The 13,720-nt window shown below is 49.6% G+C and overlaps 2 protein-coding genes across 4 annotated transcripts; both read left to right on the forward strand.

Annotated features, from left to right (window-relative positions):
• The first annotated feature begins 1,977 nt into the window (after positions 1 to 1,977).
• On the forward strand, positions 1,978 to 5,847 carry FVEG_06482 (hypothetical protein). 2 transcript variants are annotated; one of them, XM_018894876.1, is made up of 2 exons: positions 1,978 to 2,636; positions 3,100 to 5,847. In XM_018894876.1, the coding sequence occupies exon 2, from the start codon at positions 3,615 to 3,617 to the stop codon at positions 5,313 to 5,315; it is 1,701 nt and encodes a 566-aa protein (XP_018752023.1). In that variant the 5' UTR covers positions 1,978 to 2,636; positions 3,100 to 3,614; the 3' UTR covers positions 5,316 to 5,847. The 2 variants fall into 2 exon arrangements, with proteins under 2 accessions (XP_018752023.1, XP_018752024.1); XM_018894877.1 differs by lacking the exon at positions 1,978 to 2,636 and adding an exon at positions 2,972 to 3,046 and having other exon boundaries at positions 3,100 to 5,382.
• Positions 5,848 to 6,809: 962 nt separating this feature from the next.
• Positions 6,810 to 13,680, forward strand: FVEG_06483 (proteasome activator subunit 4). Of its 2 annotated transcripts, XM_018894878.1 has the most exons (3): positions 6,810 to 7,616; positions 7,664 to 13,004; positions 13,056 to 13,680. In XM_018894878.1, exons 1-3 carry the CDS (start codon positions 7,153 to 7,155, stop codon positions 13,116 to 13,118), a joined length of 5,868 nt encoding a protein of 1,955 aa, XP_018752025.1. In that variant the 5' UTR covers positions 6,810 to 7,152; the 3' UTR covers positions 13,119 to 13,680. The 2 variants fall into 2 exon arrangements, with proteins under 2 accessions (XP_018752025.1, XP_018752026.1); XM_018894879.1 differs by having other exon boundaries at positions 7,664 to 13,680.
• The last annotated feature ends 40 nt before the right edge of the window (positions 13,681 to 13,720 follow it).

The following is a 13,720-nucleotide window of genomic DNA, read 5'->3' on the forward strand; positions in this document are numbered from 1 at the left end:
TCGTTGAATTGCATGAACTTGCAATAAAAAGACTATTCTGTGATGAGTGAAGAATAATACCTTGAGGTGTATTCGATTTGCTCTACGCCTCATGACAGCCATCGGCATTCAAGACCATTCAGGATCTCCTTTGCTCCAGGGATTTAGCGGCGAGGAGATGCTGGATGCACCAGTTACGATTTTGCCAGTTATTTCATAACGCCAGTCTTCCGTGTAGCCGGTTAGAACGTGGGCTCTGTTGATGATTGACGAAAGGGTGCTGAGACTAGGAAAGGAATAAAAGTAGTTTCAGAAACCATGGATAGGTACTACGTACCTACGTAGATGAAAGACTCAACAACAATGAACATCTCACATCTCAACTATTCGCTTGAGCAACATATGACCCAAAATCACATAATATAGGATAATATAATGCTCGTGAAGAAGGGCCAACACGGTTTTGTGGGATAACTGACAGTTATTGCCGTGAGGAGCCGACTGTGTTCATAGAAGACGCCAATGATATGAATTAGCGAGTGCTGGAGATGCCAATTTGGCCGAAACAGATGTTTTAATGCTTGAAACATGCTGCTATTGCGACCAGATGCTGCTGGGAGATTTCGCATGCGAAGATGACTTTTAGGTGGTGTGAGGCTACAAAGAATTAACGATAGCTTCAACCAGTACCCCAACAAAAGCGCAATAACACGATAAAGCAGACCATCAAAACGGCGTTCATAGTTGTTGTCATTTAGCAATTGGCTCGTTTCACTGACAGACAGGCGGTCTAGGATTCTGAGTTGGCGATATGTATGTACATGCATGCATGCACGATCTCATCCTTGTCGTTGCCTGCATGCGAAAGCTTAGGTCTGATATACAACTACTCGACCGCTGTTGAAGAGATTGATGCGTGATCTGGCTTGAACCCGTAACTGAAGACGTGTTTACGAAGAATAGTGGGCGCAAGAACTGCTACGATACGTAAACTTCGTAATGATTGATGTCCGGTATGGAATTGCGGCTTTGTCCATGGAACCTGTTTGAAGGCTTGAACTCAGACTGAGGCTCTTACATGGTCGCGGCATCCAAAATGAGCGACGCACCCCGCTCTGTGCCCAAACAGTTGCCATAAATGCCGATGCTGACCAGTAGCAAGTGATTCCGTAACCCCGCGGAGCAGTTGACTTTGGGCCGATACGACGTTGATACTATGTATGGACCGATGGATGTGTCTAAATCGCGGCTGAGAACCGTCGAAACTTCATAGTCTTTGACCGCAACACCGCAATCAGAAGAGTGGACCGGCCACTAAGGGTGACGAGAAGTCAGACAGACATCCACCCTATCACTCCCGGTTCTACGGGAGAAATTATGCTAAACCGTTATGGACAGCAAACAAATGGCGAGGCACGAGGGCAGCCTTAATAACAGGAACAGCACTAAAGTTAGGAGGAGCTCACGAGTCTGAATCATGTTGTTTGCATGTCTCATTTAACTCGATTGGCTTACCAGCCCTTCTCGTGTTCGGGTTGGCGTCCATCTATTTCCCAGCTCGGACCAATCTGGTACGGGAGGTGCCGCAGCTTGCATTGACTTGACTGAAAGGCCCTGGCCGTGTGGTGAGGTAGGGCAACCTCACCTCATAAGACATCTCATTCCAGTGTTGCGAGATATCGATTTGATCCCCTGATCCTCCCAGAGCTTGTTCACCAGAATTGACTGGGCTGAACTTAGCGGGCATCGACATGCATACCTCCCATCAGTCGCATGAGGTTTTTGGAGGATGGATGCATCGGGCGCGTCCATGGATTAGTGACCCGCTCCCCCACCTCACTAATATCAAGGATGAGCTGGAAGACACGGGAGAAGGAAGAAGGAAAAGTGAAGAAAAATTCATCCCGTGCTTTTCAAGGTCAAGGCTGGCTCTAGCACTTGGGGCCGCTAACATTAAAAGAAAAAAGGATTAAAGCCAGAGCATGGACTGACAGAGCAGGGTATCTGCCAGCCTCTTCTCAACAACTGATGAATGTTTCTGCTATTGCCCTCCCCCGTCGACATTATTCGATCTTGATCCCTCGATACTCACAGAAGCTGTCTGGCCCTGCTTCCTCGATCGGAGAGACTAAGATCGCTTGCTAGAAAGGAGACCTCGATTTGGTGACACAGAGTTGACTGGCACACGACATCTACGTAATAGGGGAATGTAAGTCAAACAAAACAGTAACCGCACTGCGATCGATCATCAGGACTGGTTACTGAAAAAGGAGATATCCTGGGGAACCAGCCAGCTGGTCCAACGCTCAAAGCCCAAAGTACCGGTACACAAGCAAAAAGCAAAACCGCCAGAGACATCTCGAGCCAATAAAGTAAACAGGGACGACGGACAGCCACCAGTAACAGCTTGAGCCTTTGGGGTCACCACCTGGACCTCTAATTAATATCCAACCCGCCGATCCCAGGGCGGCCTCACTCATTCATCTTACCACCCTTTTACTTTCTCTAGCTCCTCCTTTCCTTTCCCTTTCTTTTCTCGTTCTGTTTCCCTTTGTCTTTCTCTTTTCTATTTCCCAGCCTTGCAAATAATTCACTTCACCTTTTGGGCCTTTAGCCGCCAGACTCAACACTTTTCGATGCTGCGCATGCACTAATACGTAAGTCGACACTCGCTTCTTCTGTCCCCTGTTTTTCGCGTGTCTGCGGCATGTTGCTCCCGGCGCCGCTCTTTCTACCCCTGGCCCTTCTATTGATTAGCGGATGGAGTCTTGCGGCATCGTTGAGCAGACATGAGCAGTGCCTGAGCGGCTTGACCGCCCTATCCCTGGCTCTGAGGCGGATTCCATTGACGCCTTCTTGACGGCCATGTCATGACGGTCCAGGCAAGCCACTGCTTACCCCAGCTCGACCCCTGGATCTGCCCATCATCACGTCTGCTTCTGATATACACCCGAGTACTCCGTATCTTCCACCGCTTCGAGTCCTTGACCGTATAATCTTCACCTTACCCATGGGCCCATAACGCCTTACAGCTAGCTTCCCGCTGCTCAAAACATTTTCGCTTTTCGTCCGTCTTTTACGGTGACCGCTTTATTCAGAACTGACTTTAATACTTGACAGACCCCACGCGATCAGTTCATACCTACACAGAGTTGCGCGCGGCCTCTTATGATACCATCTTTCTTCCTATCCACCGTACTAAACAGGGCTACACCTCCCCTGACGATATTGGGCCAACCTCTTGTCTCTTGTCACCTTACCCAACATCTCGTCATCTGCTAGTTCGTGTATTGTCCAAGTGCTGGCTTCCACGGCGGGTCGACCATTTCCGTATCATCCCATCTCGCTCATCCTGGTCCCATCGGACCACATCTTCCCCGGCTTAACATCCCGCCAGATCGGTTACTTTATTGCTCGATCACGCCCTGTGCTTTAGCTGCGTATTCGGCTCCGAAAACCACTGAAACACATATCATAACTTGACCTGCCTCACTTGCTGGTCTTGGTATTTGTTTACATTCGCCATCAATCTTCACTCAGCCATATTTGACGTCAGAGCTGATCTTCTGTCTAATATCAACGATATCTTGGATTGAGCTGCTGCATGAGCTCGACCCGAACTTGGCTTGGCTATCATGTTTCTGCATGCTGGTGCTAGCCTTCACGGCCACGAGTACTCGACAAATCGACAGACACAAGCGCCCCAAGGAGCGTTGCCCTTCCTCCGATCAGCGCTTCGACGCCGGTCAGATGCTGATAAAACAACAAGGCCATTATCAGCAGACGTCACTTCCTTAACACAACCCCGACCAATGTCATACCATGAGAAACTCCCGCCTGTGACTACAGTGACGCCTGTGCGACGGACCTCTCGCCCTAGGCCCAAGTCAGAGTACATGCCTCGGCGAGATCTGTCGGTTCGCTTTCGTGAACCGGAGACTGATGACGACTTGCCACCGTCAGAGGTTCAGAGCGAAGACGAAGGATCTGCTGCCTGCTCAGATATAAGTGACCTAAGCGATTCATCCACGGCACCTCGAAGAAGGAGAAGGAAGCGCACCTTCAGAAAATCTACACAATTTCTCCTCGCACACCCAGCACCTAGACCAGGAGCCAGACAACGCCGATTGGTTCATCGCCCACGGCTGCTCCTTCAATTACAAGAAGTCGGCGAGAAGCGCCCAATACCCGCATTTGATGTAGTACCGTCCAGCCTCATTACGGGCTCTCAGATTGTACCTCGTATGGCCAAGCGTTGCCCTCGCCTGTTCCATACAAAGCCAACCCTAGGCATAAATGATCTTCTTATTGTTCGCAGTGAGGACTATGGCACCCCCGCATCGCCAGCATCTCTCGATACCGAAGACTCCCTTGACCAAAGGGATGTCGTTGCAGTTATTAGCCCACTTCCCCAAATGGGTGACGAGTCCGCTGAAATCGTGATGGAAGATGGATCGACCTGGGAGTCAAGTTTGATGGCTAATGGATCATATGAGTTCATTGGAGTTGACGAACGAGGACGAATCAGTACGGCGCGATGGGTCAAGAAGACTTCAACGCCAACATCCCCCATGCCTAAGAATACTGGAGAACAAACACCACCACCGAGCCCATTACCTGCGGAAGTCAAGTGGACATTCAGTATGATACACCCCGACACAAGGCGGCACCCAATCATGGGTTCCCTCATGTCAAATACGCTGGACGTCTTTGACACTTATAATACCATGTCGACCTCAAGCGGTCGTTATCCTCCAACTCGAAACACACCACTAGATTCTAAGCTTGCCAGCGACTGGGTCGTCTCGAACCCCCCTGAAATTCAGTCACGATTGACGAAAGTGGTCCCAGAAGACATCAAACTTCTGATGGTTGCAACTGCATCGTGGGTCAACATTAGACAAAGTGGATTGCCTGGATCGGGTATCTGCAGGACACCATCGACGTTGCAAAAACGCACACTTAGTAACTGTGGTGGTCCGCAGAGAGCGCAGACGTTCCCTGCTCGCCCAAGCCTATCCCTTGTTAATCCTTCACATCAACTACCGCATGTCAACATGAGTCCGGCAAGTAGTTCTTTGGACAGTTGCACATCGGACATGCCCGCACGTCGAAGGTCGGTGTCCTACAATGCCGGGTTTGTCAAGCGGTTTGTGACGCCGCGTGTCAGCGAGGATGGAAGACCTCCGCTAGAGACCCTCGACATCAAGTCAGACAGGCCACCGACAAGACGTGTGAGCATTAGTGTGAGGAATTTCGCAGACAAGATTTTCCGCCGGAGAAGCAACTCCCATGCGCAGGCTGAAGATATATATGGACACAAGTTCGAATATTGATACATCGATAGTGATGATTGTAATATAAATATACCTTGTCCTCAAAGGGACTTATTATCTTCGCACATAGCATGTTCATGGTTTTTGAAAGAACTAATCTTCTCTGCATAAAACTGGCGACTCAGTTGGTGACAACGGGCACTTCGAGCCGGAACCACGGCGAAGTGGAGCCTTTCCTCCTCCGGATTGGCACATCTTCACGGACGGAGGACCCTTCCAGATGGTGGGGCACTTGATAATGCTGACCGGATTGAGTGTATGATTACCATAGGGGAATGCTGGGTCAAAGATCGGGGGGTCTTTGACCGTGAGCTAAGTAGGATGTATAGTTCTATTCCTCTAACTATTGTGTAATGTAGTATTCTGTCCTGACTAGGTAGTGAATGCTTACGGATGTAGCAGGCAGTAATAGGGAAACGCAATCATAAGCAGTGTGATGGTTGACACGCAAGGCGGGAGCTTCAAGCTGGCTTAGGCAAAGGAAGCTTGCGTGTTTGACGCGGTAAATTCGGACTCCTTCGGACGACCGGTGGCGATGCTTTTGGATGTCATGCCTGTGGATCAGTTGGCCATTTCTGAGAAATGAAGAGTAAGCATGTTGTTCAGGCCGTGTTGCATGATTTCCTATTAGAGCCTTTAGCATTGAGGTGGAAGACAACGTTGTCCCGCTGCCTTGGGTATCCCGTCTTCGTTTTGACTGGGATGGAAACTGGTTGGATGAATGTGTTTGAATAGAAGGGACGAGAACACAAACCTAAAGGTACTCAGCTTGGTCCATAGTAAGGTACTCGGGGAGAAGCAGTATCACCATCACACGCTGCGCTTGTGATAGCATTGACGTTTTTCGGGCTTGAATGGGGATAAGAATCACACCAAGAAAGTGGAACCAATCAGCCACAAATGTAAGTAGCCGTACTAAGGACAGCAAGCAAGGTCGAGTATTGGGACAAAGGGTTGGAAGTTTCACTCGACGGTCAGCGACAAAATGAAGTTGAACAGCTGATCCTGGAAAGCCTCAAAATCCAAGCGGGGTGATTCTCTACGTACCTATTACCGCTCAACTCCATGGTTATTCCCGTACCTAACCCTTTGAACCCTTCCTTTGTGATTTACCTACGACGGGACGATATAACAATCACTTCTCCATAGTGGCATGCATAGGTAGAGCGATAAAGGGGGCTTGATGAGCATACAAAGTCTTGAAGAACAGAGAATCAAGGCGTCGCGACAGAGTGCAATGTAACATTGAGATCGAAGAAAACACGCTATAGGTCAAAGTAAAGACCCTGAATTTAATTAAGCCCACCTGGGGAGGCTTCACTGAATACGATCCATATTTTGCACATGCTCCTGATCGGCTGTCCTGTCGGTTTTTAATCCCCTTCGTTTCTCTGGGGCTGATGCGCGCGTACTTGCTCCGGAAAAGTGGAACCTGGAGCTCTGAGTATCTAAGGTAAGTTAGATGTGTCCGCCAGGCTACTGCTGCTGCATCATCCATCACCATATACGGCCGCCCAGCCCGCTTCTTAATCCTCCAACTCCTCCCACTTTAACTTTTGTCTTTGCATATATTACTTGATTCTGAAAGTATCCTCAGTTCCAGGTCGCCACGTCCTGCATATTGATTGCAAATATCGACGTCGACTTCAGAATCAGCTCAATGCCCACCACCTGTTCTTCGCCGCCCCGCCTTGCGATTCAATAAACGTCCCGCCTGAGCTGTTGCGCTGAGCCCAGCTAAGCTGAGCCGCCCGCTCTCGGCTGCCCGACGGTGTTCGAGTGAATCGCATCATTTATCGATCACTTCATTACTTACCCTCGCACCCATCTGCCCGTCATGGATGAGAACATTGGTCCTCGCCCCTCGGGTTCTCATGGTTCTATGCCGCCTACAACTGCATCTAACCTACTAGCAAACTTCCTCCCATACGAACCCATCTCACGATCCACGTCCCCGGGTATTCCTTACCTCAAGACCGATGAAGACGACAAGAAACGATATCGGCCTCGAACCTTTGCATACTTCTCGCAGCTCCCATTCGAAGTCGAAGAAGAAGCTCAACGCGATGCTGCTCTGCAGGGTATCCTTAAGCAACTATACATTGCCATTAAAGCCGAAGACTTCTCCCCCGGAGCTCTCCATTGGACGAAAGAACTCCAGGGATGGCTCAACCTCAAGTTTGAGATGACGAGAGAGCAGAGAGCAAAGCTAACTAAACTTTATTATTCCCTTGCATTGGCTCCCGGCTTAGATGCAACCGCCTCGGACCGCTTCTTGCGCATGGTCCTCACTCTGACGAGGTACGTGTGCTGACAACATTCCGATGACATCAATTCACATCTTGTAGGAAGAATCATTATTTGAAGCCAGGAGAAGATCTCGTTCTTGAATGGAGGCCATTGTGGAACGAAATCAAAGCATGGCTTCTTCCCTCGGAAGTAGCAGCGCACCAGAGCAACCGCAAGCGTTCCGCTAAACAGTTGATGAAGCTGTGCACACATGTCCACACGTATTTCGATCCTTCCGAACGCCGAGCGATGCTGGAAGAGTTCTTGCCATTCTTCAGTGTTAATGAGCTGCCGAACGCCTACATCGTAGTAGGAGTTCTGAACGCCTTGCTGCCAAGCCACCCCGCTCCCATCAACGAACCTCAGTCTCAACCAGCCGATGTCTTCCCCACGCTCTTCCACTTGTGGTCTATCATCAATCGGTCTAAGGCATTCGATATCTTTTTCGTTGACCTGCTGTCTCGAATTTCTCGAGACCATATAGCTTGCTCCTATGTCCCATTTGGAAGCCATGGCATCTTTTCAAAGGATCAATCCGACCTCATTTTCACAGCCATTCTCAGACTCACACAAATCCCTGTGGGTCAAGCCAATTCTCCGTATACTCCTCTAGACTATCTTTCAGGGGCAGGCATTTATGTTGAGAAAGACAAGAAGAAGTATCCAGTGGCCTATATGATATCCCGCTTGATCGTGAGCTCTTTGTCCCCGGCTTGCATGAAGGAAGATGATTCTATCATCTCACACTTGGAAGGCCTTATGGAGTCGATTGATACCTTCTTTCACCCGTCCAACCAAGGCTCATGGACCACCATGCTTGGTCAGTTGACCCTCTATCTCACTGAGGCGTTCGTCTCCCGATGGAATCGCGAGCAGAGCGGTGAGCTGGATCTCCCCGAAGATCGCAAAATCAACGATGCGTTGAAAAAGCGGTTTGTGATGGCACTCAAAGAAGTGACATTCATGGGTCTTTTCTCCAAAAGCAGCCGTGTGTCGTACTATTACTACAGCGCCTTGCAAGGGCTTGCATATCTCGAACCGGACCTGGTTCTGCCCGGTGCATTGCAGCGTTTCTACCCTAGTCTTCAAGGACTTGTGGAGGTACACAGAACCACCTCCAGTCTGAATGGATTACAGATGATTGCCAACATCATGTCCAAGCATAAGGGTTATAGATGTCACATCACCGCTCTTTTGGCTTTGGCTCTCCCCGGCATCGACGCCAATGATCTCAACAAGACCCAATACACGCTCAACTTCATTCAAAGTGTCGCGTATAGCATTCCTATGGTACCATTGGTCAAGGAAGGGGAAGGCCATATCCAACTAGCCATGGAGTGGGTCCAAGGCCAAATGGATCGCATGGAGCGCGAAGGCCAGAATGTGAAGTTTGACTATAAAAACGAGCTCAGCGACGAAGACGAGGCCAGTATTTTGAGATCGTCGACCACTGGCTTTGGCGAGTTCATCTTGACACTTCTTGGGAAAGTGTTCACTCTCCTTGAGAATTTGCCTGACGCAAACCAAGTTCGTGGCGGAACTCCGGAAGACAATGTTATCAACGCTCTACCAGCTGCGTTATCGCCCCTGTTTGCATCTTTGTCGCCAGAACTTTTCGACATGGCTCTGGAGAAGGTGGCAACGTTTGTTTCAAGCCACGTGGTCCATCAAGCACGAGATGCAATGGCATGGATCTTGAATGCGCTCTGCAAGGTCAACCCAGAGAAAACTCTCAAGGTCTTCATTCCCATGCTTGTTGTAAATATCCGCAACGAGATTGACTATAACAACGCCGCGTCCGATCGAAGTAGCGGAACGGATTATTTGCCTCGAGATCGAGCATTGGTGTGGTATGTCAGCATGCTTGCGATGGCGGTTGTTCATGTCGGAAGTGAGGTCTTAAAATACAAAGATGAGCTCCTGGGCATAGCGGAATACATGCAAGAGAAATGTCGTGGTCTGCCCACCATTCTGGTCTCCAATTACATCCATCATCTCTTGCTCAACTTGACGCACACCTATCCCATCGACCACGCTCTATATGAGCCCGAGGTTATCGAACGTGGTCTCGATGTCGATGATTGGGGAAAGACAACTGCCCCAGCCGATCTCAGTATTCGGTGGCACCAGCCATCTCCTGCCGAGATCGAATTCGCCGTTGAACTCTTTGCTTCCCAAACAAAGTCTGCAAAAGATCAGTTGGAATCACTCATGAGCGACAACCCACCAGTGAGTCGTACTGGCAAGAACAAGGAGTGGTCAGACGAGGTTTCTCGGCTCATGCAGCAAATCCGCCTGGTCACGTCAGGCATGGCCACCATGTTCGACCCTGAGCGTGCCGCGGGTATCATGACCGGAAATACAGAGGAAGACCACGACGTTGCGCGTGAAGATGATGACGAAATGATGATTGATGAAGACCCTCTTGCTGAGGTTGCCGAGGACGAGGAACTCCGGCCTCAGTTCCGCTACAAGGCAGGCTATGCTCTCAAATCCAGTGACCCTGCTTATAGCAGAATCCACGATCTACGAGATGAGCTAGGTCATCTGCTGACCAAAACGCACTCTTTCCTGAACGAGAATCAGGAAGATGATGTGAATTCATTCACTGCCCTGTACGCCGCCTATCGTACCTGGATTACTGATGTTGGCATTGAGCGCTCCGCTCATCCCCTGGAGAGGCACGTTCGACTATACAAATCTGACATTGCCGCCTTCAAGATCAAGGGCTTGAGGAAGGTTTATCCTCGACCTCTTCTCATCAAGCGTGCTGAGGCGTATCAGCTTTTGCGACGAAAACATAACGCCTCATCGCGGCAGAAGAGCGAGCTTGACAAACAGCTGCTGCTTGATCTTGCTGAATCGAGTCTTTCGCTTTATGCTGATGTACGACGGGTTGCACAGAGCGCTCAGGACTCATCTTTGAAGTCACTTATTGGCGGTAAGCCGTTGGTGATTCCTGTTATTCTTGAGCGCCTCAGAAAAGCACTTGAAACGAACGACCATGACCGAATCAAGGGAGGCATGTACACTCTATTGTTCACGTCTCTTTTGAGAACTCTCCTCAGGGATTGGCGCTTCGCCCCTGAAGCTATGCGATTGTATATCGAGACTGCGGGTATTGACAAGCCTTCCATTCAAAACCTGGGCTCGTCAGCGTTATACACTCTAATTGACTTTGGCAAGCCCTTTGAGCGCATGATCATCGTCAATGATGAAATTGTGGATTCAATCAAACCTGCTGCTGATGTCGCTGCAGCTATTGATAGTCGCCATCAATTTATTCTACAACGTAGAGAGAGAGTCGAGACGTCCAAGTCTTCACTGGGTTTGGAATTGACGGAGCGTGCCAAGGGCGCCCATTGGAAGATCGCAACTCGATGTGCAATCTTTGCCACGAACCTGTGTCTGCGATTCCACAGCTTAGCTCCCCCCGAGTTTATCGATCTCGTTGCTCAGGGTACCAATGACCCTCATCCCGGGCTTCGTGGCTACTATCTAAGCGCTTTTACATCGCTCTTCACAGCTGTCGATATGCGAGCCGTTTATGGCCATGACTACCGCAATTATCTCGTTGAGAAGGAAGTTGGGGACCGAAATCGCATCCAAGTTGCTGTCGAAAAAGGTGACGCTGAATTTACTCACAATTTCCTTGAGGCTTTCAAGCAGCCCGAAGGGGCTGAGTATATGGTGGACGCTGATCACCCTGGCTGGCTAGTATGGGGCAAGAAGTTTACAGCTTACCGAGCGAAGCCTCTCCCTTTCAATGCATACGATGATGTCGAAACTGCCGTGCGAGATCAGATGGGCCGCATCTTGAATCGCGAGTGGCTATCCCAATGCTTTGACTATCTGAAGCAAGAACCGCGAGATGCGTCGACCGATAGATTCCGCATGAGCAATGTCTACCTATTGATGCACGTTTTTGACCTGATGCACTATGGCAAAACATTAGTCACACTGGATGACGTCAAGGAGCTGGTAAAGGAGGTCTTTGGTGATGGCAACGACAAGCATCAGCATCGAGCGACCTCGGAAATCATGGGCGCTTTGCTCGCGGGCTCGAGTGATGACCCCCCAGAAATCCGAAATCGCGTTTGGGAGTATGCTGCGCCGTTCATGCTCAATATTTTTGCGGATGACCTGACACCTGACAACTTGCAATACTGGCTCACTTGCCTTCACCTCGTTCTTGACTCCAAAGACCCACGTCGATCGCACGAGATTGTAGATACTCTCAGAGCGTTCCGACTTGACATGACATCAAACGCCGCTTTCAAAGAATCATCCAAAGTTCAACTTCTGGAGTTCATTGTTGCGGACGGTGGTTGGCACTTCCGACATGACCAAGCAATTCTTGATGACTTCCTCGCCCACATCGATCACCCCTACAAGGCAGTACGTGAGGCTATGGGTCGCGTGTTATCAGTCATCTATAAGACTCGATACCACGAGTCATTCGAGAATGTCAGCAAGCTGTTAGAACAAAATAAGGCTGCCTCGCCAACAGGCATCAGGCCCTATCAACCAACGGAAGAGTTTTCAGCCACCATCAAAGACGTCTTCCAGCGACTCGAGAAATGGCGACACGAGAGAACACCCGGTCAGCAGACCCCGAGTTCTTATACCTCGGGCTCCAAAACCGTTCTTATGTGGCTCGATTGTACACTATCATCTCACGAGTGTACTCAGCTCGTGCCTTTCTTCCCCACCCCCTTTATGGAAGAACTACTACACATGATGGATGTCAAGGAAGACCCGGAGCTCATGAGGCTTGCCTATCACGTATACCGCCATTTGCCCAATATTCCTTTCCGGGATGGTGAGGACACAGAATTCATCGATGCACTCATCCGCATCGGAAAGACGTCGAGCAGCTGGCACCAGCGGCTTCGAGCCCTGGTCAACATGCAGGTCATCTACTTTAGACGTATTTTCCTCACGCGAGGCGCCCAAAGAGAAGCGCTTTTTACAGCTGTGTCTGACATGTTGTGCGATACACAGCTCGAGGTGCGTTCCTGTGCATCTACCACGCTAGCAGGCATGATACGCTGCTCCCCTCGCCGTATCCGTGACCCTACAATTGCACGTCTCAAGGCCCGCTTTCAAGATGAATTGGAACGCAACCCCATGCCGAAGCGAAACCGCCATCTTGCTGGAACAGATACCCCAGTTGATATCCACAAGCAAATCACCAGACGTCATGCTGCAATCCTTGGGCTGGGAGCATTAATCGAGGCGTTTCCTTATGCAACCCCTCCACCAGAATGGATGCCTGAAGTACTAGCAATGCTAGCACGCAAGGCTGCTGCTGACCCTGGAGTTGTCGGCAAAGCGACAAAGACAATTCTTAGCGAATTCAAGAAGACGCGACAGGATAGTTGGACAGTTGATCAAAAGGTAGACCCCCTTTTGATGATATAGAGGAAATTATTACTGACAACTGCCCAGTACTTCACTTCAGAACAATTGGAGGACCTTGAGGGAGTGCTCTGGAAGAGCTACTTTGCCTGAGGGCACTATCTTCTTTATGGGATGAGACTGGGCTCAGACTCCACGGATGACGAAAGAAAAAGCTGAACAAGTACCAGCCCATGTGGGCTGCTGTGTACTTTTACTATGGCCGCAGGGGAGCGAGAAAACTTGAGACTCTCTAAGCTTGAGCTAGAGTTGCCTAGATATTTTCAGCACTTAGGATAGAGGTCCTAAGTTATCTTGCTTCCCTTACTATGGGTAGGAATTGAATGATAAAAGGCGAAATGGATAGAGCTTGTATATGATGCAACAGGTTCGGGAGTGCGGGAAAGACTTGCAAGCCCCTTGATTCAGGTATTGATACCATCTCTGGCATCGGCGATAGAAGATTCCCTTGACTGTAGGCCAGAGGATGTGCATCGAAACGGATACATCATACCAGAGTCTTTTAGCCGCAGTACCCTTCAAGGGGTTTTTGGCCTTGTTGCGAGAAAACAGTGAAAGATACAAACACTCTTGTAACAAATTGAAGTGTATAAATGACGTGGCTGAAGCAAAGGTGCAAAGTTATGCTCAAGTAAGACCTAACACCGTGCCATAGTACTGAGGCCCAGGACCCTGGGTGACACTGGTATCTCGTG

Source organism: Fusarium verticillioides, chromosome 2 (genome assembly GCF_000149555.1).
Source record: "Fusarium verticillioides 7600 chromosome 2, whole genome shotgun sequence".
In the NCBI taxonomy this organism is placed as follows: Eukaryota; Fungi; Ascomycota; class Sordariomycetes; order Hypocreales; family Nectriaceae; genus Fusarium; species Fusarium verticillioides.